The 27995-nt window shown below is 42.7% G+C and overlaps 1 protein-coding gene across 2 annotated transcripts; it reads left to right on the top strand.

The window, feature by feature from the left end:
- The first annotated feature begins 7 nt into the window (after positions 1-7).
- UBXN7 (UBX domain protein 7) lies at positions 8-25071 on the top strand. Of its 2 annotated transcripts, XM_068692666.1 has the most exons (11): positions 8-165; positions 3077-3224; positions 5183-5250; positions 7933-7998; positions 9796-9908; positions 16050-16196; positions 16556-16646; positions 17708-17835; positions 18263-18656; positions 19426-19505; positions 24242-25071. In XM_068692666.1, the coding sequence occupies exons 1-11, from the start codon at positions 93-95 to the stop codon at positions 24401-24403; spliced, it is 1470 nt and encodes a 489-aa protein (XP_068548767.1). In that variant the 5' UTR covers positions 8-92; the 3' UTR covers positions 24404-25071. The 2 variants fall into 2 exon arrangements, with proteins under 2 accessions (XP_068548767.1, XP_068548768.1); XM_068692667.1 differs by lacking the exon at positions 19426-19505.
- Positions 25072-27995: the final 2924 nt, after the last annotated feature.

Genomic DNA, 27995 nt, shown 5'->3' with positions numbered 1-27995 from the left:
GGCGGCCCGGCAGAGGAAGGGCGCGGGCGGGCCCCGCGCATGCGCGGTGCGGGCCGGCGGCGTGCGTGTTGTTGTGAGGCGGCGGCGGCAAGATGGCGGCGCCCGGGGGCTCCGCGGCCTCCGCCGCGCTCCGGGGGCTGATCCAGCAGTTCACCGCCATCACGGGTGAGGGGCGAGGACAGTCGGGCCCGGTGCCGGCCGCCGTCGTTTCGTGCTTCACATAAACGGATCTGCCGCCCGCCTGCGAGGCCGGGCTCCGAGGCGGCCGAGGGCAGCGCCCGCTGGGCCCCGCGGGGCGGAGCGGGGCCGCGGCCGAGCTCCCGGGGCTGTGGGGAGGGCACCGCAGAGAGGGGGGTGGTGGGGGGGCTGCCAGAGGGGTGCCCCCCTTCTGCTCCCTTCCCGTCCCCCGGGGTCCCTCTGGATTTTGCTGGGCCGGGAGCCGGCGGTGGGCTCGCAGCTGGAGGGCACAGGGGGCCGGGCTAAGCCCTCGTCCGCATTTTGGGTTAAAAAAGTAGCAAAACAGCTCTTAAGGGGTGGTGGCTGGTTGAGAACCCGGTTACGTGAGCTGCTTCAAGAGCGCTCCGTGGATGCAGCCCACCTCGTCCCCCTGCTCACAGCACCACAGGGCAGGGCCCGAAGGAGAGCTTCATCAGATAGCTTTGGCTCTTCAGCCGGTACGAGCACGGCTGCTCGCGATTCCCTTGCTCCAAGCAGTTTGTTTGCAGGTTGTGGCTGTGTTTACACAGTGCGGGTGCGCTTGGGCCTTGAACAGGGCTAGTACAGCGCGCTGACAGGCTGCGGGTCACTCAGCCTTGCTGAAACCACCAAGAATTAATCTCCTCAAATAAAAAAGAAAAGCTACAGTCAGTCTGTTTCCCTTACAGGATGTCTGGTGTTTCCTTTTTCAGTAGTGCCTGAGACAGTTGTTCAAGAAGTAACCAGAACAGGCTGGTTTGCCCAACAGCTTTTTCTGCTTACGGGTTGTGCTAAACATAAGAGCTCCCCCTTTTATGCTTTCAAAAGGGAAAATGAGAACCTGGTGCGCTTCATCCATCCGCTCTTAAAGGAGGATTTTGAAGTTTTTTTATCCCTTTTAACAGAATTCAAGGTTCTATCAAAAGTCTGTTCTCGTGGAGCTTGTTTTGCCAACGCTGGCGTGAAGTGACAGGTGCTCAGTAGCACACACCCTTGGTGGTTTGTGTTATCAGCTTTCCAATTTGTCTTGTAAGTGTACAAAATTACCAATGTTTGCATGGAAAAGGCTAAATGAATTCCATATGGCAATCTGATTGTAGTGTACCTGGAGGTGAGGATGGAGTTGTCTTGAATATATTTTTCGTTCCCAGATGGCAGGATTGTGTTTCTTTGGTGCTGTCACCCAGAAAATTACTAAGTGCTAACGTAGCTCCTGTAAATCTTCACTAATGGAATGATGGGATCTCTCTGAAGTTTGTTTTGAGTCTTAACAAATATTTAGCGTTTTCTGTGTGCCGTCACAAGCGCTGAAAATATTCATGTGGTGGTGGTTTCCTTAGGAGTGAGGAAGACTCGGGATCTTTAAGTAGTGTAGGATTGGATGTAGTTGTTCTTCTAGTTCTTCTAAATGAATGGCTTCACGTGACTGTGCAGTAAGGTTGGAGGGTGGTGAGTATAATCCAGGCTATCCAGGTGGTGTTTGGTTGGTACAACTGGCAATGAAATGGGCTCCTGAAAATACCAAAGAGCAGTTAGTGGGAAAATGTGAGCTTGATGCTTTTATGTTTGATTTGAGACGTTACTAGTTTTTTCTTTTGCGTTTTTTTCATCTTGATTAATGTCTTTAAGTACAGCTAAGTGTCATCTGATTACACTTGTTGGGGCAGGTTGTTTTGGTCTTGTTTTTTGTTTGTTTTTGTTTTTGAGAAAGCCGTTCCCTTGGTCTGCCGGGCTTTCTTTGTGGTTTAACGTAATGGTGCAGCCCTTTGAAACCATGGAGATAAATCAATTCTAGAAGTGTATTTTCTCTTACTTATCAGCCTGTTTAATCTAGAACTCTCTGAAAAATCTCAGGCATCTGATGAAAAAAAATAATTGTGTTTTTCTCATGTTAGCTGTTACTCTGATGCTGGGAAAACGGTGTTTGCTTCAGCTCAGTGACTTGTAGTGAACTTGCTAAGAATTATTACAGATCCAAAAGCTACTCCCAAACTGGTTCAGCTGCATTTTGCTACTCTTCCTCTGTACCAGTTTTTCTGTATGAAAATAAACTCTTTGGCAGCCTGCTACTTCTAGGGTGATGCTGTAGCAAGTAGGCTCTTAGAAGGTTGGGTACAGGAGAGGTTCCCTTGATGAGAGTGCTTTTGTTTGACAGTGATTTTAAGTGAGCTTTGGGGGGCAGAGGCTGACCCTCTGAGCAAAGAGCTACCCGTGGTGCTGGTAAGCAGTATTTCATCCTGAGCAACAAGAAAAAGAGCAGATTTAGTTGGGCCCATTTTAATAAACGTTAGTCATGATACAAATCACTGTATGTTCAAGTACTGCCTTCTCCTTGTTTACTATTTTTTCCTCTTATGCGAACTGAACTTCTGCTCATTGCTTTTACATTTTAGAGCACTCAGAAAAACAGGGGATCTGTTCTTTAAGTACCTGTTGTAGATGGGTAAATAACTTTAGCACCGTATTTAGTATTCACCCTGTAAGAACGTTGTCAGGTTTTCTTTCTTTCTTTTTTTTTTTTTTTTTTTTTGTATCCCACAACAGAACTCAGGATGGGTACACACCTATTAACGTTTGGAACACTGTACCAGGAAAGGGCCCAGAAAAAACAAAGACTGTGCTAAACCTCTTTGTATGGCTTCCGCTACATTTTCTACTTATGGAAGGCAGAAGCCTGGCTGTCCTCTATCTGGGCACTCCATTCCCCCTTGAGATATGTGTTAGTCTCAATTTACAGTTGTGCCTTAGGGATAAATGGCAACTGGTGAGCTGCTCTGATTGTTAATGCTGTGAGAGAGAAAGCATGCTGGTTAGCCGTGCCCAGTGCTGCCGATCAACACGTTTTCTGAAGAATGCTTTAATTTTTCCTTTGGTGTTACAGGTGCCAGCGAAAGCGTGGGAAAGCACATGCTGGAGGCATGCAACAACAACCTGGAGATGGCTGTCACCATGTTTCTGGACGGTGGAGGCATAGCAGAGGAGCCAAGCACCAGTTCTGCAGGGGTGTCTTCTGTTCGACCGCACACCGAGTATGTACTTGAACATATCTGTGTATAAGTGAATTGTCTGTCTAAGGAATTCAACAGTGGAAGGCAGAACAAATAAAACGATTGTTCCTTCTCCTAACCTGCTGTCACTTCACTGTAATAACGTGCTTCTTTTATGATCTTGTTCAATTGATTGCCCTGATATTTCTCTTAATAAATAAGCTGTTCTTATTACATAAGCTGGTCTCTCTTGCGTGTACTTCAGAAGTTTTCCGTAAGTTATGCACACTGATTTTACAGATAGAGCTTGAGACATTAAAGTGGGGATCCAATGGAAAGAGATTTTTATTTTTAAATTGCTACAGCACTCTAGCTTTGCTGGGACAATTCCATTGTTTTGGTTCTTATAAAACATAGTGACTTCAGTCCTGCATGTAAGCAGTTTCTTGTGTTCTCTTAGGAGTAGGTAGATTTGGCACTGGAATGGCTAGATTGTGTACACTAATGTGCAGAGGAATAAGCAACCACAAAATCTGCTTTAGTGTCTTACACATCGCATGCCAATAAAGGAAAGTGTTGTTGCACTTCAGCATGGCAGAGAGTCTTCCAGTGCTGCCTGTTAACGTGCCTGCTTGGGATGAGTGGAATATTTTGAGTGGAAGCTAATTAGTATCAAGTCACATTCGTTAAAAGGTCTAAATTAAGCCTAGCCATGCTTTTGTCTTTCTGAAAGTCTTCCACTTCAAGGAGAAGGCAACTGACTTTTAAAGAAATGTTTTGTTGCTTATACTTCTGAAGCACATGTATGAATTTAAACAACTGTCTGAGCATTAACCTTTATAGTTTAAGTGCCTCCCTGCTTGAACCTGACAGGTAATGAAGTTAAAAGTCTGTATCTGTAGGTGTTAGAGTTCTTAATTTCTAGACAAATTCTGGCACGTCAGTGGCTTACGATTCGAGTTTTTATTGGAATACTTTCTTTTTTATACTTGACACCCTCCAGGTGCTGGTCAGCTTAGTGTTACTTCTAGGAAGAGAGAAAAATAAATATGCAAATACAAAATGGAGAATAACTAGCTTCACAACAGCAATCAAAGATGTGGTGGTTAATAGCAAGGTTAGTGCATATTGCTGACATTACGAGTTACTTTTTGAAACCTGCATGGCCAAGAGCCACAAACTGCACGCTTAAGATTTTGGAGAGTCCAGGGAAGAGGGTGCTTCAGGAGTAGTTCATAGGCAGGATGTGGCAGTGGATTTCCTCGTGTGAGCCCATGCGCTCCTTTGAGTAGACCTATGGGCTAGGTGACTGTACTGGGTAAATTATACTTTTTGTAGCCCTTGTGATTTTATTTCTTCTCCCAGGCATAATTTCAGATTACCTAGCAGTCTCTGTAAGCACAGCTAAGCTGTTACGTGAAGGAGCCCAGCTATGAAAGCAAATAACTGCTTCAGAATTGTATGGAGGGAAATGACAATTTTGACCATGTTGTTTTTCTTCCTCTGGAAAAAGAAAGGGCCGTGAGTTTAAAGTGGAGGCAAAAAGTCTTCCATCAGGAGAAAGTTTGTAGTAACCAATAATCTTTTTTTCCCCTCTATGCAGATAAACGTGACAGGAGGGTGGCAAATTAGCCTTTGTTATTTTTTAATAAACTTTTCCAAGTTCTAAGGAAGTTACTAAAGAAGAAAAAATGTTTGAATGGTAGATTGACAAAGTCTGGGATCAAGTCACCCAAGGATTCGTATAATCTAATGTCAAGATGTAGAAAGCTGATCAATGCCAGATCTTAATGCGTAGTGTACTAAGTCCTGCTTCAGTGCCTTGAGTGGGAATAGATGGCCTCTGAGGTCGCTTTTGACCCCAAATCTCTGATTCTGTGCAATGATACAGCAGCATCCTTAGCTGATCCAAGTTGCAGGAGCCTTTGAAGCGCAACAGGGTATAATTTACATAGTACTTGGAACGTTATTATCTCTCACTTTTCTCTCCTCTTTGATAGGGATGAAGTACGAGCTCCAATTCCTCAAAAACAGGAAATTTTAGTAGAACCTGAACCCTTGTTTGGAGGTAGGCTTGTGTTCTTGTTTTCTTTTTTGTTTTCTTAAAATACCTTGAGATGAGCTTACGTAACAAGAAAAGAGCAGAACTTGGTGAACAGAAAGAAAGCAGTGTACATATTTTTATTCTTGTTTTATTCTTGCTGCAACTGTGCAGCCGTGTAAAATGATTGCATACTTGGAAATACACCGGTGCTGTTTAAAACCTTGCCCATTGGAGCTGCTATGTTCCCAGCGGTACCAATTTGCTAGCTCCTGTTTCATGGGACTTTGTGAGGCAACAGCCAATTAGCAATGATGAGTACACATCTGTGTTCTGGGGGGGAGGGGGTCAGAATTGTGCAACACTGCTGCAAAAGTGTCCAAGCTGGGGATTTGACTGACAGGTAAAAATAGAGAGGACAAATGGATGCTTCTCAGAGAGATCCATGAGGAAGGGTTGAACCGTTCTGTTACTCATCATGTTATCCATTTCTTCGTTAAAAGAATTTAATTTGCTCTTAAAACTATCGCACAGATAGTTTTCTTGTTTTCTGAAGCTGTTCTGCTTTTGAAACATTTTTTGCTGTAAGCAAAGAAATGGAAATACTGATTTCTGTTGCGTACTTAACTAAAACACTGGTTAGTACTTAGCTAATGCACTGATGCTCTGAATTCTTCACTATCAGGACTAGATTACCAGGTGCATTATCCTTTCATTATGTATAGTGTCCACCTCTGTATAGAGATCTAAAGTTCCCTCTTTTTTTGTTACTTACTTCCCTTGTGAGTCTTTGTCCTTTTTGTGTTGACCAGGCTGTCTATGGCTTTTAACACGTCAGCTGGATTAAGAGTCTTGTCTTTTTTAACAAGTAAGGACATGCGAGTGCTCGTCTTTAATGTGATCCTGTACCCATAGGAAATTTGTTTTCAGTTGTTTAGTTCCTGAGCTAGAGAGAGCCATGAGATCAAATCTGAGGTTTACTGTGGAACTGGTTTTCTGTTGATCCTGTTCTCAACATCGGAGACATCTTTTGCCAGGATGCACAAGCTGAGAGGTGGTTTCAGATGACCTGCTGAGGGCTCTTTGAAGGCAGCGCACCAGCTTGTTCCTCTTGCTTTCTTTGTGACCCAGCAGAGTCTTTGACAAAGGTCTAGAGATGTCTGTGGGTTCACAAACCCACAAAGTGCAGGAGTATGATCTGCCAGCCCTCTTGCCTGATCCTTTTCTACCCGCCTGTCACACTGATCGCAGACATGCTGTCCCTGACTGCCCTACCGAGGCAATCTGGGGATCAGTGGTAGCTTCCTGGCTCTGTCTCATCCACCAGTGCTAATATTCTCATTAATGACACTTTTGTTTATAGCACGAAGCAGCCCGGCAGCCCAGCTGACACTGGAAAGCTACTTCTATTGGTCCTTTCAGCTCTAATCTCAAGCAGGAAATATTCCAGTTCCTGGTTTTAAGAGCCTCATATTGAGGTCATGTTTTAGGTTTTCTTCTGATTGAAAAGCCCCTGTCCGTTTGCTCTGCCGGATATGCTGAATCGCTCTCGTACTGCAAAATAAATCAGAGAAGTCTAACAGCACACCTGCACTGGGCTTGTAGCTAAGCCTGGGGAGGCAAATGTTGCTTTGCTGAAGTGCTCCTTCAGTTGCTGTTTGAAGCTGCAGCTGGCTGTACCAGGCTGTGCTTGTGGTAAGCTTTTAGGAGAGAGAGCAACGTTACTGGAATTGGACAGGCACTGTTCACAGGCATGCTCCTCATTCAGGGTTACTTTCAATTTCCTCATATGCTGTGCAAAACGCTCTTATTATTTTCTTGATACACTGTGCAAGAAATAAGAGCTGTGTATCATTCTCCTTGCCCTTAATGATGCTCAGGGTGACAGTGCATGCAGCACATCTTGTCTACGGGCGCAAAACCATAAAGATCTCTAAAAACAAGGTTTGGAGGTACTTGCTTCGTGACCTGTATGTATTTCATGCTTCCTCAGTGGAAATGGATTTTTCCCACACATTACACATTTCTGGTGGGTATATGTTGTATTTATCGTGCTCTCTGTAACTCATTTAATGTTTATCATTTCTTCTAACAATTATGCTTTGAAAGTTCTTTCTTAAAGCTGTTTTGCTTTCAAATCAAAGTAAAGCGGACAAGTAGTTAAAATAAATCTTGGCAGGTAGTTTTCTTTTGCATCCCGGCTGCAGTGCTTTTAGCGTATCATAGGACTTCAGAGGAGCTGTAAGGCACTACTTCAGTTACCTGCCTGTCCCACTGTACCCAGCTGAAGGTTTCCTTGCAGGCAGTGACACTGGATCCAGTGGAAGAACTTGGCTATTGCCAATGCAGACAAAGATGGGATCTGGATAAGAGATTAAGAAGGAGTGGAAATGATTTGTGGAAGAAACAAATGCGTTTCTTAATAAGGAAGGTATTTTTTTGCAGTGGCTAACGTTAAATTTTTGTGTACTGTTGATCCATTTTCCTTCTGTGGTAAGGTTTGCTGGACAGAGGATATGATAGGAGTGAATGGGTCTCACAAACTACTTGTCTGCATCCTCCTCCAGCCTTTCCTAATGATTTTACTCCCACATAGGTCATACTTTGAATTCCTGTTTTGTTGTTCAATGTGTGATAGAAGGTACTAATAAGTAATGCTTTTGATAGAATACCTTTGGAATAATTATTTAAATACTCTTTTCTTTTAAGCTCCTAAAAGACGCAGACCTGCGCGCTCAATATTCGATGGCTTTCGGGATTTTCAAACAGAAACCAGTAAGTGTCTGCAGATCAGTACTTAAGAGGTTTTCCTTTTCTTTTCTTTTCTTTTTTTTTTTTTCCTAAGTATGATTGCAAATTAATTGCCAGCATAGGCTATGATAGTTTTCAGTCATTGAATGTTTTTTAATTGCTTACAGTGTAGCAAAAGTTATTTTGGAAAAATATTATTATTAGGCTGTTCCTTGTGGCAGTACCATTTACTGACAGTTATTTTCCACGTGCTTTGGGTGCAGTTAAGGTTGTTACTTTATTTCTGGGGGTAATCTTAAGTTGTTATGGAATGGCTGAAGGGAGAGTACCGAGTAGTGGACATATGAAACAGGTACTAAGGGTGCTGGTCCAAACATTTGCCCGGGGTATGTAAGTAAAACCATCCGAAGGTATATTCAGCATGCCTTGGTATGACAGATACATTCTCGATAATTTTCAAAAAACATTTTTTCTGCTTTAGGGAGAATCAAAAATGGAGAAGAATCTAATAGCTATGTAGAAATTAATTGCATCCCCTGAATTTTTCTTGGATAGCCAGTGGTGTTGCTGGCACTTGAATTAGATTTGAGTAGCCCTGAGGCTTCTTTCTTGGCCACACATAAGGATCATGTGAATTTAATTGCTGTTTACCACTGTATATTTGTTCATATGCAGAATCTCCAAATGGCAAAGTGTTGGCTGTTATTTAAGCCATTAAGTTTCACAGAACAGGCTTCTTTAACAGCAACTGACACCAGGTATTTTGCAGCTGTTACGGCTGTTACCCAGTTGTTTCTGCTAATGTTGTGGGAGTGCTCAAGAGCTCTAACCAAGGACCAGCTTCCTGAGTTATTAGGTGCTATTGGATGCTGAAAATAGCTATTTGTAGTTGCTGGCTTTCCCCTGACAGCTTTGGTCAGGGGTTTCCAGCAGTAATAACCAGTCGGGTACTAAAGTAATTGGCAGCTATGTAAAAACACAGAATCTACAGCATCTTCATGTCCTTAACTTTTTTCTCATCATCTCCGCTCTCTTATAGCAAAAACATTTAGAGGTGTGTGATGTGTAAACTTTTGTGAAGGTTTGTGATTCAAACTAATGACACTTCATAGTAAAAAAATTTGATGGGTTAATAGCACTATCCTGGTTATTTTGAAGAAGTCGTTTTAGCCAGAGAAGTCCATGTTATTTCCTGGCTTCCAGGCCTGCTCCACAGGGATACTTCTATCCCTGGAGGGATCCAGTGTTTGCTCAAAAGTGGCTTGTATGGTATGGCCCCTTGGCAACTCCTTTCACAAATGGAAAGCTTTGGAGTTATGAGATTGTTATTCCTCATATCACAGGGCTTGGTTCCGTAAACTGCGTTATATCCCTGCATATAATGCATACAGGTGAGCAGTTGCTGTGATCTGTCTACATAAACTGAATCTTTCTGTGGCATTGTTTTACCTTCAGGTGTTACAAACGTTGAAATAGAAATGCTCTTGAGTAAAGCTACGATCTTACAGTGTAGCTCAATTTTCTCTATTTAAAAGCATCATGGGGGACAAGTCGTGGACATTTTTTTGTTTTCAAATATTGGCACATGACCACTGCCACTGATAGTTACATTTCTTAAGATGTATTTAAATAAATTCCCACTGCTTGAGAGAGCTGGGACAAGTAGGGTTCTTGCCTTAATTAACAGCTAAATGTTACTCAGTGTGGACCAACCTTGTGACGTAGGTGTCAAAGTTTTGTGTATGAGTGTAGAGTCAATAATAAATCCATCATGTGAGTATTTTGTCTAATTCAGCTTTGTTTCCTCTTGGGGCTGTGCAGTTCGACAGGAACAGGAGCTACGAAATGGAGGGGCAGTAGATAAGAAACTCACTACTCTAGCAGACCTCTTCAGGCCTCCCATTGATCTGATGCACAAAGGCAGCTTTGAAACGGTAAGTTTTGAAGTTTTGGTGAAGTTCCATATGTGGTGGCTGCGTACAGTGTGAAAGCCCTGGGTTAGGCTGTTGGCATGTATGTAGGCTGATGAGAAAGTTGCAAAGGACCACGTAGTGATAAATACTTGATACAGTGCTTACAGAAATGTTGGTGACTCCTGAAGGATTTACCTAATGGTTGTAGACCACATTTTTTTGTTGTTTAAATGCCAGCATGGCAAATAGCACTCACTGAAAGACTTCTGTGCACAAATGAGGCTGGTAAAAATGGAAGAATTGCATCCCTTGAAGCATCTTTGTACAGCATGAAATAGAAATAGCTGAAGTAAGATGGCTTTTAATGGGTGAGTAAGTGCTTTGCAAGGGACCATATAGTTTGCAGTCCAGCTAGAAAGCTCATGCAGTTTTGCTAACATGGCTGAATGATTTCTGATACCTGAGTGTTTGTAAATGTATCTGGGCATGGCATTGTTATGAAGATGCAACTTTATCTTCAGTAGAAGTCATGTTTGTATATAAAATTACAGCGATCATCTTCTGCCTTTGGTCGTGATAGAAAAACTGTCCAAGAGATTGTCCCTGTAAGAAGGGGAAAGCTAAGGGGGCTGTAGGATTTCAGTGATCTCAGGTGTCACCGTTTCTGTTTGTGGTGTTTCTTGTGGGTCTAGTCAGAATTTGCTAATATCTGGATCAGTGCCCCAGTTAGTGATTAGAGACTATGCAAATCAGTATATCTCTTTATTTTCTGAGTTCCCAACTTCCAGATACTGTTTGAAAGTCACAGTTACTACTCAACTTCTGCCTGGTCATCTTTAAGTAGCTGAGTGTTAGAGATGATTTCATGAGAATGCAAACTAATGACCAAATGGGGCAGCGCAGACACTGCAAGTGGTGCTGGAGATCTGACTGTGAGCTGAACAAAACATTATTTTCGCTCTTACATTTGTTTCTAATGCCATGCTGAAGTACAGCTGCAGAACTTTTAGAGACGTGCTACCTTCACTGAGGCTCCAGCTCCCCATCCTGTTGGCCTCATCTCTCTTTTTGTGCTTCCTGAATCACCAAAGATCAGTTGGCTTGTCACCAGTTCCTGTGGTCTGACAGTGCCCTCCATATATTTAATCTTACGACATAATTCCAGGTTTGAAAGGATGCTGACAGAGGATAGCCGAGTCTACCTCAGCAAGTAATTTGGTGCAGTGGAAGCAGACGAGCAGGCTCAAGTAGCTGGTGCTGAGGCATCACTGCCTCATGATACATGCTGCAGGGTTTACTTCAAACAAGGTTGTCTTTTGTCTTCCAACTGATGATCCTGACCAGGCCTGTGGTTCGGAGCTGTTTGTGAACCAAGCAAATGTGGGTTGAGGGACCGAGAAAGGGAATTCACATAAAACAGCCAGTGCTGCTCCATACTAGAGTGTATACGCAGTCAGCAAGCGTCCTGTAATCTCTGCTGAGGAATCTAAGATGTGTGCAAGTTTCCTCATGTCTTGCTGAAAACACATCAAGACTTTAGCAATGTTGACTATGGCATGCACCACTGTCAGAATTAATTTCAGAGGAAGATGCAGCTGATCAAAAGGTTTGATTGTCGTAATCTGTGCATTCTTATTCCATTGTGTAGATTAAAAACAAACAAACAAAAAAACAACACAGGGTTTGTATGTACACACCTCGTCCTGTTCTTTGTAGTAACCCAAATTTAGAGACACGTACACTTCATGGTATCGGTATTCATCTCGTTGTGTTCTTGTCCAGTTCCTCGTCCCATTTGTTACCTTTCATTTCAAACTGATGCTCCTCAATTTTCTTGCAAGAAAAATCTTAGCTTCTCAATTTGTTGACCATTACCCTTTTCGTGTTACCTTTTATGACTGTGCACTGCTGTACTGCTTCAGCTTGGGATGATGTGGGGCCTCCTGGGAACCCTGTGACCAGAATCTTTCTCAAAATTCACCTCTAACAAGCTGCTGTTGGCTTCTTCCTTCTCTGTACACTTAGATAACATCTCTATTGTATAGTTTATATATATTTATCCCATTCCAAAGTACCAAAGACTAAATCCTGTTGTTTTGATGCTCTTGTATTTTAGTATTAATCTGTGGTTTTATTTTTTATTACTGGTGTGTGATGTGCTCTAAGCTCTGGAGGGGTGTGCACGAACAGCCTGCCTACAGTGTGCCATCCATATTTATGCCTTTATTCAAACTTAGCCGTAGTGGTGGTGGCTGGTCTTAGTAAGCTTTTCATGCAGCTTTGTTGTCCATCTTTTGTTGCTCCTGTTTAGGTACTCCAGCTTAGTAGGTAGATTCATTTATCCTTGGTTTTGCCTGAGAAAATTATTTTTCCTTCAAACACACACAAAAACCTTTATTAACAGTAAGTTGCAAGAAGTTGCCATCTCATTTTAACTCTCCAATACCAGCCTTTAAGAATAGATGTGAATTAAATTTCATCAAAGAGAAATTTTCAGGTGTTAAACAAGCATTGATTTTTTTTTTAACTTGAGCTCCATCAAGGGGCTAACTTCATTACAGTGTAAAAGAGAGGGGGGAAAAAAATTGATACAGAAAATCTGTAAAAGACTTTATTTTAATCCTGCAGCCCTTTTGAACATGGTAGGTGAGGCAGTGGATGCCAGTTACCTGATGGCCATGGTGGAATAGGGCTCTGGTTTAGGACTCAGAGGCAAATAACTGATATGCCAGCAAGGTGTTAGCCTGAACTGCCCTTTTTCCCCTGCTAGGGAATTTCAGAGAAACTTTCAGACCTTCAAAAGAGTGCCAGTAAAAGTCTGTATCCGCGGACCGTTGCGTGGTTGTACAATTAAGCTGTTAAGGATCAGTTAAGCTTGCACAAGGGATTTTTAGCTTTTATTTCCTGATTCTAATATTGAGCTTCATATGAAGCTTCACACTTGTTATCTCTTTAACATAGAGTTTGCTAGGTAGAAATTGGTAGAGCAACGCACCAAACTTGCTTCCTAATGAGCAGCTTGGTTTTGTTCTGAGGTCACAGATTGCTCTCTGGGATTGTAGGTGTTTATTTCTTCATGCACGTGTTGTAAGCTATGGTTTAATTTGAGGGGGGTATGCACCAAATTGTTTTAGCTTGCATTTCTTGTCCTGGGAGCAGACAGTTCTAGCGTGTGCAGTTCTGTACTTCATACTCATCGGGATTTTGGGGTTTCTGTGAAGTAGCTGTGACACTGCAGAGTTACAAGCCTATCTGTATGAAGTTTCCTCCATCTACAAGTTAAATGTCTTTAGCTGCTCTCTGCTTTACAGCTGATGCTGACTTTTTTCTTTGTGTGAAGCAAGCAGTAATAGTTTGGAAGCTAACCTAATTTTGTACTCAAATGGTGCAATTATTGCAAAAAGTGCTTCTAGGCTGCCCTTTTTGCATATGTGGAGCCTGCAGATGCACCATGGGCTAAGGAATGGCTGGTTGGTGAAAGGAGGGTGAAAAGCACCCTGTCCTGTGCTGGCCCAGGCAAGAGGTGGAAGCCTAACATAAATAGGATGTTTCTTGTTAGACAGATCTCTTGTTCTGACTTTGTGTCACCTGGTGTCTTCCAAACTGAATCATGCTTGACTAGGAGATGTCTGGAAGGTCACAAGATGCTGGCTCCACTTCCTCGTTCCTCTCTGCTGACTGAAGGGAACAGTGCATTTCAGCAAAGGGATGAGAAAGAGCCAGCGCAAAATTTATGAGCTGTACATGGTTCAGAAAAGCCAAACGAATGATAAACCATGATATTCTCAGTAGTACAGGAGCGAGAGTTTCCAGGGAGAGGCAGTAGCGAGTGTAACACAAGGCTTGTTTCCCCAAATTGTCTAGCCAGATCTGTGATGGCTGGTTTGTTGCCGTAAGTTGTAGTGATAAAAAATGTGGATGGGTAAAAAGGGGAAAGGTGAATTTAGGGGACGTTGGTCTTCTGGGGGTCTGTCCTGTTGTATCTAACAAGCATCTGTCTTTGGAAGTTCCTGATTGCCAAAGGCTTGAGTGGGAATGCTTGCAGCAAGGAGCTGCTCTGTACTTACCCTTTGGGTGCTGTTTGTGAAGTGCCAGGCACTCGTACCTCTAAGGAGAAGTGAGAGCAGGGAACAGATGTAGGAAACAGTGGATCTAAAGCCATCAGGCAGTTTTCAGGCTATGCAAGCCAGCTCTTGAGCCCTGCATTGTTATTTTGGTCATTCATCAAAGTGATCCACAAATGTAATCTCTAAACCCACACTATTTCTTCCTTCTACGCTCCCCCTCTACCTCCAAAAAAGCAGTGGCTGTGTAAGAGCATGGGTGTGTGTGTGAGATGGTAGCAGTTTAACTGTGTCCTCTTAACCGTTCAGAGTGAAACCTGTTGTTTTTACAAGGAAGTTAAAAGTAGTTTCAAGAGCTGGACCTGCTCTCCAGGTGAAAACTTACCTTTGCAAAAATGTCATGTGGAATTTCCTGCGTGTACCCTTTTGCCTGCAGTGGCTGGATGGAGGAGAGGTAGAGCCAAGTTTTTAATAATATTAATAAGTATACAAAGTAAGTGTAGAAGAGTGTGATACACTTTCCAGCTATGCTAGTTACATATTTTTGAGTTTGTTCTTTCAGTGCCATCTGGGTTCTGTTAGAACAAAGGCAGTGTGATTAACTGACCTTACATACTGACATATGTTCCCTTTTAATCCTGGGCAGTACCTCTGGGCCTCATCTTAAACTGATTGCCTGGAATTAGTCCACAAATCCCACAGCTAGCTCAAAACAAATCTTTAAAATAAAGGCATCACAAATATAATTAAAACCCTTAGCAGTTACTTAGGTGCCACCTGCCTTGTTTCTCCCTTCTGGTGAGCAAATGCAGGATTCTCACATGGCAATATTAGTGATACCTAGTTGGTGCGAGGTCCCCTGTGACAAAAGGAGGAACATTCCACACTGCTGCATTCATTTTTTCTTCTGTAGCTTTTCTTTTTTTTCTTTTTTTTTTTTTTTGAGTAAAATACTGTCTGGCTCTGCAGGTCACTTGGCCATGCAGAATATATTTTACAGACCTGAACAACAAGCAAGCTTAGAGTTTAACATTTACAGGTTTAGCAGGAGTGTTGAGGCCTGAACTTCATTGAGCTAAGTGGATGGGGTTCGTGGGTCTATCATGCATCAGATAGACTGACTGTCGAAGGTGCACTGGTTAAAAATCACCTTAAATGTAAATGCTTTGGTTTGGGGAACAAACTACTGCCCAAAACAGCAAAATCTTCTGTAACATTCTAATTCCTTGGCTTTGCTGTGAAGTGCATTACCAGCAGGATGGTGAATGCACTTAGAAATAAATGCATACTTTTTAAAAAAAAGGAAGGGAAGCTCGTATGCTAGTTCCAGTCTCTCCAGGTGGTAAGAGCATTCCTTCTGTTGATATAGCCCTCTTTTTTTCAACAGGTATGACAGTTCAGCGATCAGAATTACATTCTTGATCAAACTCCTACCATTAACTTGCAACCAAGCAGTCAGACTATGCCAGCTTTGTGACTCAAACCAGTAAGATTTCTTCCTGCGCCTTCCCGTCTTCCTCCCAACTTGCAGTCTGGATAACGAGCATCAGAAAAGGATGTCTAATTTGGCAGTTGTACAGTAATAGAGCAACTCAAAACTTGGAGAGAAAAAAAAAACAAACAAACAGAGAGAGGTGGTCCTGTTGCATTTATGCAAGTCCTCTGTCAATTATGCTATTTAAATAGAAGATGTTCCACAGGTTTATCTCTAGAGTGAACAGGTCTTTTCTCTGTTGTTAGATTGGTGTGATTGACTACACCCTTCCCTGAACAAATACTTAATTCAGTGTCTTTCCCTTCACCTCTCCCCCACCCCAGTCCTAAAGCTGCTTTTCCCACTCTGTGCTTGGCTTGTTGAAATCCAGCAGCTCTGTTCATGGATGTGATTCTGTAATTCAAGCAATCTCATTTGAGCAGGTCTTTCAGCCCTGCTTTCTGTTTTGTGGATGCCTTTGCGCTAGCTCTGTCCATCTTTCTCACTGTGAAGGGGTTTTGGTGAAAAATCTGACACTGTTAGAAGCCATCACTGATCATTGCTGGCATTGTTTATATCTAGCTCTTTGATTTTAACTAATTAAGCTTTTCTCTCTGCTTACAGGCCAAGGAGTGTGGTCAGATGCAGAACAAATGGCTCATGATAAACATTCAGAATGTGCAAGATTTTGCGTGCCAGTGTCTCAACCGTGATGTCTGGAGCAACGAGGCTGTGAAGAACATAATCCGGGAACATTTCATTTTTTGGCAGGTGGGAAACTTAATGGAGCCACACGGGTAACTCAATGTCCTGATACATAGGATAGCGAAAACAGACTTCTTTGAATAAAGTGGTACTGCTGTGGTTCTCTGGAGTACTGTGGAAGAGACAACCTTTGTAGTTATGGATGCGTGTTCTAGTGCATACACAGTGTGGATCCAAAATGTTATCCGTTAAGCTCTAATACACACACCATTAGAGGTGCGTATTCAGCTTGCAGAAGTTGCTGAGACATGGGCATACCACTTGTAGCATACACTGTAAAATAGCGAAAAACCTGGTACGTTTTCAAGTTGGAGTTGTTGTTCCCTCTCCCCTCAGTAACTAGCTTCCAATGTGGTATTTTGTAGGTGTACCATGACAGTGAGGAGGGCCAGAGGTACATACAGTTCTATAAATTAGCAGACTTCCCTTATGTCTCCATCCTGGATCCCAGGACAGGTAAGACAAGTAACAGTTACCTACAGTTTATATATACAGTTGTAGGCTAGAATACTGTCTTTGGCAGTATGTATTACGTTGCAAGTAAAGCATCTCAGTTCTCTTATTTGTCCTCCAAGAGATCATCTTGTCCCTGAAGAAGTGAAAGAACTTCTGGAAGAACTAAAGGAACAAAACGCCCAAGGCTTTCTGAAATTCTATGTTTGATAATGGTACTTGGTATAGTTGATCAAATACTTTGCTTAAAAATTGCAAATAGTACCACCTGCTGGTAAAATTCTTAAATTAGTTTTTGGTGAAGTTTTTTTTTTTTGAAGTGGCCTTTTAAAATCTGATTGAAATCTTGTGATGAGTAAACTATCTTAGAAATAATTAAAGCAACGTACTTATTACATGAATACAGATCAATAATCCTGTGTTTTTTTTGTTTGTTTGTTTTTTTACTAAATGAGCCAGCTTACACCTTTACCTCGAGCTCTTTTGAAATTAGAACTTTTCCATTTGAGTGACAGAACCCTTGCCTTTTCTATTATTGTAGAAGGCAAATGGTTTGTATTAATGGTTTGGTATCGTGCTTCTCAGGACTGAAGGAATAGCTTCTTTCATTAGAGCAGAGTTTTCTTGCTGTTTGACTTAAAGCACCTCAAAACATTTTTTTTGTTGTTGAAACTGAAGTTCTCAGCACTTTACTTATGGAAATAAATGATGCTTGCCAAGGTGCAGACTCAAAGCAGACATGAATGTACAAATGCTTCTTCATAAAATTAGTGTTTTCTGTTTTTTTAATTTTGATGCCTACTACACCATTCTGCACACCTTCCCTTAGCAGAACTAAATACAGATTGTACTTACATCTGTACGTGAGTGGAACCTTTTGAAGGGGGTGAAGAGAGGAAGTTCTGTCATTATCAGGTGGTGGCCTGTAGGCAGCTGCAGTTCCACAAAAGTGGATTCTTGCATAGTGCTTGCACAGTAGTGAAATGAGATTGTTGATGGTTAAACTGCAGTCTTAGGACGATTGTTGCTGAAAAATACATTTTATGGTGACTTACGTTCCCTAGGCCAGAAGCTAGTGGAGTGGCACCAGCTGGACGTGACTTCTTTCTTAGACCAAGTGACTGGGTTCTTGAGTGAGCATGGACAGCTGGATGGACATTCTACCAACCCTCCCCAAAAATGCTCTCGTTCGGTAAGTATGAGGACTGCAGAAACCTGGAAGAAAATCTAGTATGCCTGTATCCAGCTGGACTGACTTCCAATTCAGTAGTATAAACAGACTTCATGAATTAGTGAAAGAGTATGCAAAAATAAAAGGAGTGGTTAACCATGGACTTCTCCCCTTTTTCCTCGGTTATTATTTTTGTTACAGTTTGCACTTTCAGCGTTTGTTTTGGATTTAACAGGCACAGAATTGTGAGCGTGTGGAAGGAAGATTTACTACTCCATATGAAACTCCAGGGAGGAATCATTAAGTAGTCACAGGATGACTAGCTTTCCATGCTGTTTGTTCATGACAGTTTTAATAGCTTTCCTTTGGAGCAACTTAATGTCCTCTTGATTTTCAGTACGTATCTAAAACCATTCTAATGTCTTTATGTTGTGTCTGTATTCAACAGGAGAGTCTCATTGATGCCAGTGAGGACAGCCAGTTGGAAGCTGCTATCAGAGCCTCGTTACAGGAGACACATTTTGATTCCTCACAGGCCAAGCAGGAGAGTCGATCAGATGAGGAGTCTGAGTCAGAGCTTTTTTCTGGAAGCGAAGAGTTTATTTCTGTCTGTGGATCTGAGGAGGAGGAGGAATCGGAGAATCCTGCCAAGGTGAGGAAGTCTCCACACAAGGACTTGGGGTACAAAAAAGAGGAGAGCCGGAGGCCTCAGCCTGAGCCCCCTGCAAGGACTGAGCCTGGAACAACATCAAATCACAGAGTACTGCCCTGCATTGATGCAGGGATACTGGAGGAGTCAACTGACAAGCCTGAAAGTACGTTGCAGGGCCTAGATGTGAATGGTAAGTGGCCTCATCATTTTTTTTGTTGTTTGTTGTTTTTTTTTATAGGGACCTGTGTTATGCTTTCTTTTCTGAAAGTCTTTACATTCCAATGAGCATGGTTTCAGCCCTCGTTTTGAAAAGCTAAACCTTTTCTTCTGTCTTACTCCCTCCTTGGTATTAGATGTTCGGGCGGTTCATGTTGCCGGCAGCAGCACTTTGATGCAGTGATGCTGCAGTCATGTTAGTCACTGAGCTCGAGTTTCTTAGTTTGAGACCTCGTCTGCGAGTGAAATTCACATTGGGGTAACGGAGATGCATATGACAGGGCTTCTACCTGTGTGGTGGAGAGAAATGAAATAATAACAGCCCCACCTCGTGCTCAGCTTGGCTGCCTTGAGGGTCCAGACTGAGTTTTAGCGGTGCAACTTCAGCTAATACAAACCAGTCGCAGGAGTCTCTGTTCCTCCTTGCAGTTCTGAGCTGAGGTGCAGCATTGTGAGGTGGTCTCACAGGCAGAGGTAGCACGGTATGCTTTTCTCTGGAAACATTGACTGGTTTTGGTCAGTACTGTGAACTCTTTCAAGAGTCCTGAGTTTGATGCATATATTTTAAACACATGCAGTACAAGTGTGTCTTCACAGACTGAAACTTCGTGTGCTAAAAGCTTTGTATTTGTCTCCAGTCCCTAACCCTACTATCCTATGCAGTGTGCCACCTAAAATCTACAGAAGAGCTCCATTCAGCTGCCTCGTTGTTTGTTAACTTGTAGTAACTTCCTTTATGCTAGGACCAAAGGCACAGCTGATGCTAAGGTATCCAGATGGAAAGAGGGAACAAATTTCACTGCCCGAACAAGCTAAACTTCTGGTGAGTGGAGTTAACTGGAATCCTTGTTTGAGTACAGGAAAGCTGAAACTGGAGAATTTCTTTTCCGATGGTGGCACTAATGAAATTAGATCTAGTGAAAGGCACTAGCAGGGAGCGCTTTCACTGTCATTCTGTTGTGTTTTTTTCCCTGTTGTTCCTCTCTTGTGATCAACAGACTCTGCTGGCTCTGTATGTTTCCATTGCTGCTTAGGTTGCATATCTTCCTTAGTCTCCAAGCTGCTCGTTTTCTTTCTAATATGACTCCAAGTAGCTTTTGCATTGGTCATTAAATTACCATAAAATACTCTCAGCTCACTCATTTATCTTTTCTCCAAATTGAAACATTTAGTCACTGTCCGTGGGCAGACAATGATGAAATTGAAGGCAAAACTCCTGCTTCTTGTTCTCCATCTCTTTCAGCATGCTTCCGCATTCCCTTCTGGATATGGATAGCAGTAGACTTTGGAGAAAGCTCTCCCAAAACAGACTTTTTTATGGTATCATTTAATCACCGTGCTTCAGGTGTCCTTCTCAACTGTTCTTCTGTCTTGTTTATGCTGGAGAGGTCGATGCTTATGGTGTTTCCATCAGATTTTCACGGGCGTTCATCTGGAAGCAGTGTGTAAAGAGGTCACTGTATTCCTGTTAGCCATCCTGTTTTCATGACACAATGGCCAATAAAGCTCATTTTAGTGTAAGGAACTCAAAAGCTCGGTGTTGAAATCTAAGGGAAGACTAAAGCACAGCTCTTCAGAGACCTCATGCAGATTCAGAAGGTGCTTAAAGAAAAATGTTTGCATCTCTTAAAGAAAATAAGACTTAAGAGTCCAGAAACCTCTAGAAATGTACTCTCCGGGTCATGTTTTCATCCTTACTCTTTTGCCTGAAAGCTTTAAAAGGAAAAAAAAAGTCTTTTTTGTTACACCAGCAGCTGTCTCAAAACCATTCAAAAGATGCAGACTGGCTGCAGGTGACTGTGGAGCCCTGAGGATGAAAGGAAGACTGAAGGAGACACTCTTATAGTAGGAACCAGTTTTCCTGTGTCAGACCTTCCTTCCTGCTTTGCCATAGAAGTCATCTCTGTGTGATCTTTTCAAGGTCTCTTTTATATCTGAACTGTTTTCCGAAAGCAGTCTCTTGCATATATTATTAAACATGGTGAACTTTTGAATATTTAAGTTACCGTTGCATATGCAACTAACTTTTTTATTTGTGCACAAGTGCTAGTAATCCATGGTTAGAGAATTAATTTACATGATATATAGGTGTAAAATTGAAGTTTTTCCAATAATCCGAACTTCTGGCTTGACTCCTTTTAATAGACTGTGGTAGTTGACAATTGGAAAATAAGTCAAATCTCAGCACGTAGATTATTCACTGTCTGCTCTGCAGGTAGCAGAGGAATTTAGGTAAGACAAGGTTTGGTGGAGATGTGCATGTGTTGTTTTTATCATAGAACTGAACAGGCAGCTTTTGGTCTCATCTATCTAAAAGATGCAGTGGGACTCATGCAGTCTTTTTAAAGCCATTTCAGTCAAACGAAGGCCGAGTCTCAGATGTTGTTTTGTGAGCATCGTTTCCAAGCTTTTTTTCAGTTTAGATGCTTTCATTTTAAAGCTGTCCAGAACTATAAAAAGAAAATTGTATAAGGAAACAGTTGTACTTTGAAAGTTTTAATTGATAAGTTGACATTGTTCTCCCACCAAAACTATTTTTGAAGACAGATTTTTTTAATCCTCGCATTGTTACTGATCAAGAGTGGCTGCTTTGCGCACTGTTATCTCCAGGACATGTTTGTTTCTGATATTACTGTAACTCTTTCTTCCCCAGGCAAAAAAAAAAAAAAAAAAAAAAAGCCAAACTGCCTTTTTGTAGAAGCAGTTACTCTTTGTGTGCAGTAAGCAGTTGACTTCACTCTGTTCAGCAGCTTAGCACTTTGTCTGCATAGCTGCTTGGCTGCCTGAATAACTTCCACTCTCTAGCAAGTGTCATAGGGTGTGCAGGAAAGATTGGCCTTAAAACAGGGGTAAGATGTGGGCAGTAAACTGAACCAAATCTTTAGGTACGCTGGTTTGTGAGGAGTTTGGGTTATCCTTGTTGCTTGAAAAGGCAGTCCAACATACTACATTCCTCATCAGACACAGGCATCCCAATGTGCAAAGCCTATTGCAGAATAGTCCAGGTAAAAGAGGAGGTTAGGGCCACAGTCTCCTTCTCCCAAAGGTTTGCCTGTGCATTCTGATGAATTGGTAAGAAATCTTCATGTAGATTACCTTCCGAGCTGTTCTGCAGTCATCAAATCATGGGAAAGCCCGTGTCAAAGAGGATGCCTGGAGACCATCTGGTGTAACCCTCTGAGGGCAGGGCTGTAGGTGAGGTTATCCAGCACACTGTCAAGCTAAGTCTAGAGTGATTCCAGCAAAGGATGTTCCATTGCTGCTCTGAGAAAGTTACTCCAACGTTTAATTTCTTTCATGTTAAAGATTTATGTTGTTATAAACAGATTAAATTTCCTGCAGATCAGCTTCTGTGCATTGTCTCTCTTCAACATGCATCCTTGTGAAAGAAATACTTTCATCTCTGTGTCAGAACACTTGTTGTATTCCCACCTAGCCATCTCTTCTCTAGACTGGACAAGCCCAAGTCCTTCAGCCTTTCTCACGTGCCAATACACGTCCAATTTTCTAAGTCACTTTGATAGCCCTCCACTGGATTCTCTCTAGTTTCTTCTTCTCTCACTTGAATTTGGGGGCCAAAACTGAACGCTGTGTTCCAGTTGTGGCCCAGCAGAGTGGGGTAATCACCTTGACCTGCTGGCCATACTCTTCCTGATGCAGCCCAGCTTTGCTGTTGCTGCTGCAAGGGTGCGCTTCAGACACACATTTGTTAAGGCGCTTTGGCATTCTGTCCATAACATCCTGGGTCTTGGCTTCAAGCAAGCAGCAAACTTCCCAAGACTCAGAGTTAGGTCAGCAGCTGCAGTGTTCACTGCTTCCCCTTGCTAGTTTTGATTTACTGAGCAGGACCAGTAGATCCAGTTGAATTCCAGTGGAACTTGTTTGTCCTTACCATTTATTACCAAGACTTTATATCTATTTTTCATTTGATTTTTTTAATTTTATTTTTCCAGATGGTGGGAGAGCTGCTGTTTTTCTTGCCACAGGTCATGAGTCGTCAGGGAACCTTATCCCCCAAGTTGCCCTTCTCCCTGTGTGTGTTTGAGTTTTACTTCTGATCATCCTATTCCATCTGCACTGTGTAGCCTCAGTTCTTGCCCATGTAGTGTTGCTACCAGCATCCCGCTGCTGCTTTCCTGCTCATCTTCCCCGGCGCAGCAGAACGTGCTGACCTCTTCCTGCAGCTCCTTGAGCTGACAGCTCAGGGGTTCAACCAAAGCCTGCTTCCCACCATTCCCACCTGATCCTTCACAGCCCCACGCGGGGCTGCATCCTTGTAGCCCATCACCTTTGCAAACACCTCTCTCCTCGGGTGCTCCAGCTGCCCTGGTGCCCCTGAAATGATAGAGCAGTGCCACGGGCTGGCGTGGGAGGCTGCATCTTGTGTCAAGTCAGCACTGTGTCTCTGCCGGCTTTCCTACTAGAACTCAAACGCCAAAAGGAACAGCAGCCAGTGATCTCCTGAGCCCTGTGGGTGTGAGCTGCCACAGTAACTGCCAGCCCCCTGATGGCAGCCACTTTTTGCTGTACGCTGGCTCGCTGAGGTCCCAGCAGGTCAGCTAAATAGCAAGTGGAAGTTGGCAGAATAATTAGTCCTAGTAGAAGTTTAACACTGCTAGCTTACCTCCTTGCACTTAATTTGCTAGCTTAAGTTACTTACCAAAACTGTGTGAACAGGATTGTTGGGACTCCTGATTTCTTCATACTTTCTGTTTAATGCATACCTATTTTATTTTTTCCAGCTCTTCAAAAAGCTGCGACTTTTCATTCTGCCAGTCTTGCTCTGTTGCTGTGCTCCCTGTTGTATCTTAGCCAATCTCTATTTCTCTGTCCCTGCCTGTTCCTGCTTTATCCTCTCATCTGCTGTGTTTCCTAAGGAACTTGGGAAACCTCTTGTGTAGCATGGGCTTTAGCTCCTCCTGATGCATCTGAGTGTTGGGTTGTGAGGCTGGTACCCCATCATCCCAATGCCCTCTGTAGCCTGCCTTGATTGCTATTGTAGGCAGAGAAGCTGATGAATTAAAAAGTGCTTTAAAAAAAAAAACACGCTTCTTAAAGGCAGGAAAAAAAGTATTCCAGTTAAAAAAAAATTGCATTTATTTTTGTCAGTGTTGGCTGACAAAAATACTTCTTTGGTGGCATCTAGGTTCAATAAGGGTAATGTCTAATAAGCAAGTGAGGGGGCTTCTGATTTGGGGCACTTTGATTTTTTTTTTTGCAAGTCTTATTTTACTGTGACTTGAATGCGTGATGTAGAATTCAGATTGCTTGAATTAATGTATTGCTATGTCTATATTCTGTTTAAAGAATCAGTTAGGTTAGGATTGCTTGGTAATTAGCTTCTGTGATTACTCACACCACATGAGGGTCAAATTAGATAAGAAAGTAGCAAAATTCTACATTATATGCAAAATTTCAAAATTTTCTTTCTCAGTGATTACAAACTTCTTTTTTTTTTTTTTTTTAAAGGAAACCAGGATACTTTTGCAATACTTTTTTGTGATTTTTTTTTTGTTTTATGTAATTAAATGATGCTTCTTTGCCTTTCTTTCTCCCTAGGCTCTCGTGAAACATGTCCAGTCAAAAGGATACCCCAATGAACGCTTTGAACTTCTCACCAACTTCCCTCGAAGGAAACTCTCCCACCTGGACTATGAGATCACATTACAGGAGGCAGGCCTGTGTCCTCAAGAGACTGTCTTTGTGCAGGAAAGGAATTAGCACCGTGGCCTGAGTTCTCCCAGCCTTCCTCCTCTCTCCTCTTTGCCTAGGACACCAACTCATTGAATATGCAGTTGAGGGTCATAGGATTGCAGTGCTGAAATCAGGCAGGCAGCTGGCTGGCCCTTCTCTCTCTCTTCTTCCCTTCTCCTTGCTCTTGTGACCAAATGAGAGTGTTCAGAGTTTTATTTTTGTTCTCAGCTTGGGCCCTGCAGAGAGCATTGGGAAGAACATCTTTCCTTTGTTTTCATGGAATAAAGTAAAAGAATTATCTGTGTATCCAATATGCTGGGGCTCGCAGTGGCCATAATACACATACCCTTCTTGCTGCTATTCTTAAATCTGTTTTGTTTAATTTATATTTGAAAATACTGTGTGATAAGGCACTGAGTCATCTCTCTGTAAGGAGAGAGTGTAATCTTCAGTATGGTCTTCTCTTTGTTTTGATTCTCTGTGTGAAAGGTCTCCATTAACCTCACAGCCTTCTGAAGGGTTCTCTTATCTAGCACCCTGCTAAAACTTACTTTTAGGAAGGAGTTGAGGTGAGCTGTGGTAAGGTATTCTGTCCCCGTCTACTTGAAAGGCTTCTAGGTTGCATGCACATTTTCTTCATCCTTTAAATGCTGCCAGTGGACGCTGCTTTTTTTTTTTTTTTTTAAAACAAATACCCTTATCAAAAAAAAAAAAAAAAGCCTACAAGGAGAAAACAATGATAGCCTGTATGGGGTCAGCTTCTTGACCTGGAGAGAAAGCTGTGTCCACTCTTGTAGCAGAGCAGACTGACTCCTCCATACAAGCAGGGGGAAATTCCATTTGTTCTCTCCCCAGCATCCCCTTTTTACTTGCTCTCAGGATTTTACAACTGATCATGTAAGGTGGCAGGATACTGTAAAGACCTTGGACCTTAGAAAGCACGTGGTAAACTCAACAAGTAGTTGGCTTTTTCTTTCTCCATTGTGTATGCTTCCCCAGCCCCCACCAGGAGTGTTTTTTTGCAGCAATTTCAGAGCTCAGGCTGCAGTTGGGCTCAGCAAGTCGTAGGTAGGGTTCCTGTGAGTAATTCAAAACAAACACAGCCTTTCAAAACTGTGCAAGGAATTAATGCTTTATAAAAGACTTCATAGCCTGGTGGCTTGAGCACTCCAGGCTGCTGTTTATTCTTAATCTTATGTGGTAATCTGCCACCGTTTACCTCTAAATCCAGAAGACAGTATTGAAAGTTACTCCTTTATCTAGGTTTTAGTTTGAGTTATGGCAGCTGGCATCAGAAGCCCCGCGGGCATATCGTACCTGTGCGTACTCCAAGTGCCCTGCTTCCCCGGTGTCTCCCCTAGGCATTGAGCTGTTGGTCAGTTGTTGTTAGAGTAAATATTACTGTGAGACGAAAGTCAATGAACACTGCCAAGATGGATGGTGAGTGTGTTTGTTTACCATTAAGAATCCAGTTCAGCATCCTTTCAGGAAAAAGGCAAGAGACCTGCCATAACTGTTTCTGTAACTGTCAGGTGACTGTATGTGCTCAAAGAAAGACTTCAGTGTCAGAAATTTCTTACAGCCTGAAACTTCTCAAGATATTTTTGCCTTTAACTTCGTGCTAGCCTACATACTTCGGAGTTTTTAAATGTAAGAAGTCATACACATCTTGCATTCCCTGTGATAATATTAACTCACAAATGTCCCATATTGAGACTTTATACAAAATCATACAATTGTGTAAATTGATTTCCCTTCTGCATGAAGACTGGATTCTAAATTTTACTGCAGTATCATGAGAGCAAAATCTGATAGCAGTTTCCTGATCAGTGGGTGATGTGACATCAGATGTCACTGTTGGCTTATAGAGAGATCACAAGAGATCACTTTCACATGTTAAAAAGTGAATTGCACGGCCAGCAGAAGAGCAGGGATGTTGGTGTTTGGCCTTTGAAGCAGCAGTGCCTCTAGACTGAAGGATCCTTTGTGCTTCTGCGATACCCAAATTAATGGCTCGCACTTGGACATGCGAAAGAGCAGGACAGAAGGAAACCCTTTCTGTATAGGTCTGATGCTTCCCTAGGTAGACACAGCTCTCCAGTTGAAATAACTTGCTGTGATTTTTGTTGCCTTGAAGTTTGTCACCTCTTCTTCAGTGGCTAGCTGCAAAAAACTGAAGGTGGGCTGCCAACAGGACGCAGTACCCAGCACAAGCGTGGTCCTTTTCCTGCTCAGGCAGGCGGGGATGGGAGTGAGCTGACTTCTGTTCTCCTGCCCATGCCTCCTGCAGAAGGCAGGGAGCCGTTGTGCTGCACTGATGTCTCTTTTGAGTTGTTGTTGGCTGGGTTTGCTGGTAGAGGTCCAGCTAATCTTTTGGGCAGGCTCGGGTTTGTGTCTGTTCTGAGAACATTGTTCCACACCAGCTAGTAGGGAAGTTAAACATACAAAATCGTCCTTGCCTTTTCAGTCCTACATCTGTTTAATTGGTAGGTTCTTTCTCTGCCTTCCCCTCCCCAATTGTACGTGAGGTTAGGCTGGGACTTGAGCATTTCAATGTAAAAGTAACTAACAGCTGTTAGAGGGGAGACCATTGCAGGCAAGAGGATGAACTTCAGCTCTGCTGCTCGAGACCACTCTGGCCTCATACTACGAACTTCCTTCCTGACCCCCCTTTCTCACGTCTCACTATCAAAACCACAACATTGGGAGTCCCGTGTTAGTTTTCCATTGCCATTATGCCAGGAACAGCTCAGTCACCTCACACAAGGAAGCAAAAGTCGCACTTGGCTGTGACAAGCTCATTTTTAAGCTATCAAGAAACGTGCCTCTCCAGCATGGTAAATGGTTCTGCCTGCTGGTGGAGTGGGACTGAGAGTCTTTTATTGCTTTTCCACATGTGTTTCTTGAGTTTTCTGTTTCTTGACTTTTTATTTCTATTTCTTGCAGTTTTATTTAGCAAACAGCAATCCTTCTACAACCAAACAGGGAAGGAAGAAGGGGAGGGGGAGCAAATCTACACTGAAAACGGGATTTTCTACTATCTCAGAGATGGAATCAGAATTTATTTTTGGCAGTTCCTGACAATTTGTTCTGTTCCAGGAAAAGACAAGCTAGTTTGTTGTTCTTCTTGTTATGCTGCCATGATGTGTTTTCTTTCAGTTTTCCTTTGCTTTGATCAGTAAGCAGGAGACAGAGAAAAAAATTTGAAGGGAGAAGTGTCCCTGCGTGTGGCTCCTCTCTCCCTTCTTTCCTCTTCCCTTTTCCCCTTCTTCCTGCCCTCCAGTGGAAGTGCACACGTCAGCCGGCTGTGCTCCAGTGGCTGGAAGCCTGGCTGGAGGCCAGGATACAAACTCTTCAGATTTTCATTCGAAGCCCTTTGGAGTTGGGAGGAATGTGTTTTGCTGCCCCGAGGAATGTGGCTGAACACATTAACCAAGTTAAGCGTACAGCCACTTGTAACTGAGAGCGTAAGCCAGCTGAGCTCAATTTTAAAAGAGCCTTGGTCACCGTTGCTTCTAAACGTTAAAGGTGAAGTTCAAATTGCTCTTGACAAGGTTGGCAAAAACACCTTAAATCTTCAATTGCAAAAGTTGAAGTTTGAAGGACAAAGCAGAGACTG

The sequence above is a fragment of the Anas acuta genome, chromosome 9, assembly GCF_963932015.1.
Source record: "Anas acuta chromosome 9, bAnaAcu1.1, whole genome shotgun sequence".
NCBI lineage: Eukaryota > Metazoa > Chordata > Aves > Anseriformes > Anatidae > Anas > Anas acuta.
Note: the sequence above shows the minus strand (reverse complement) of the source record. Positions and strands in the feature narration are given on the sequence as shown.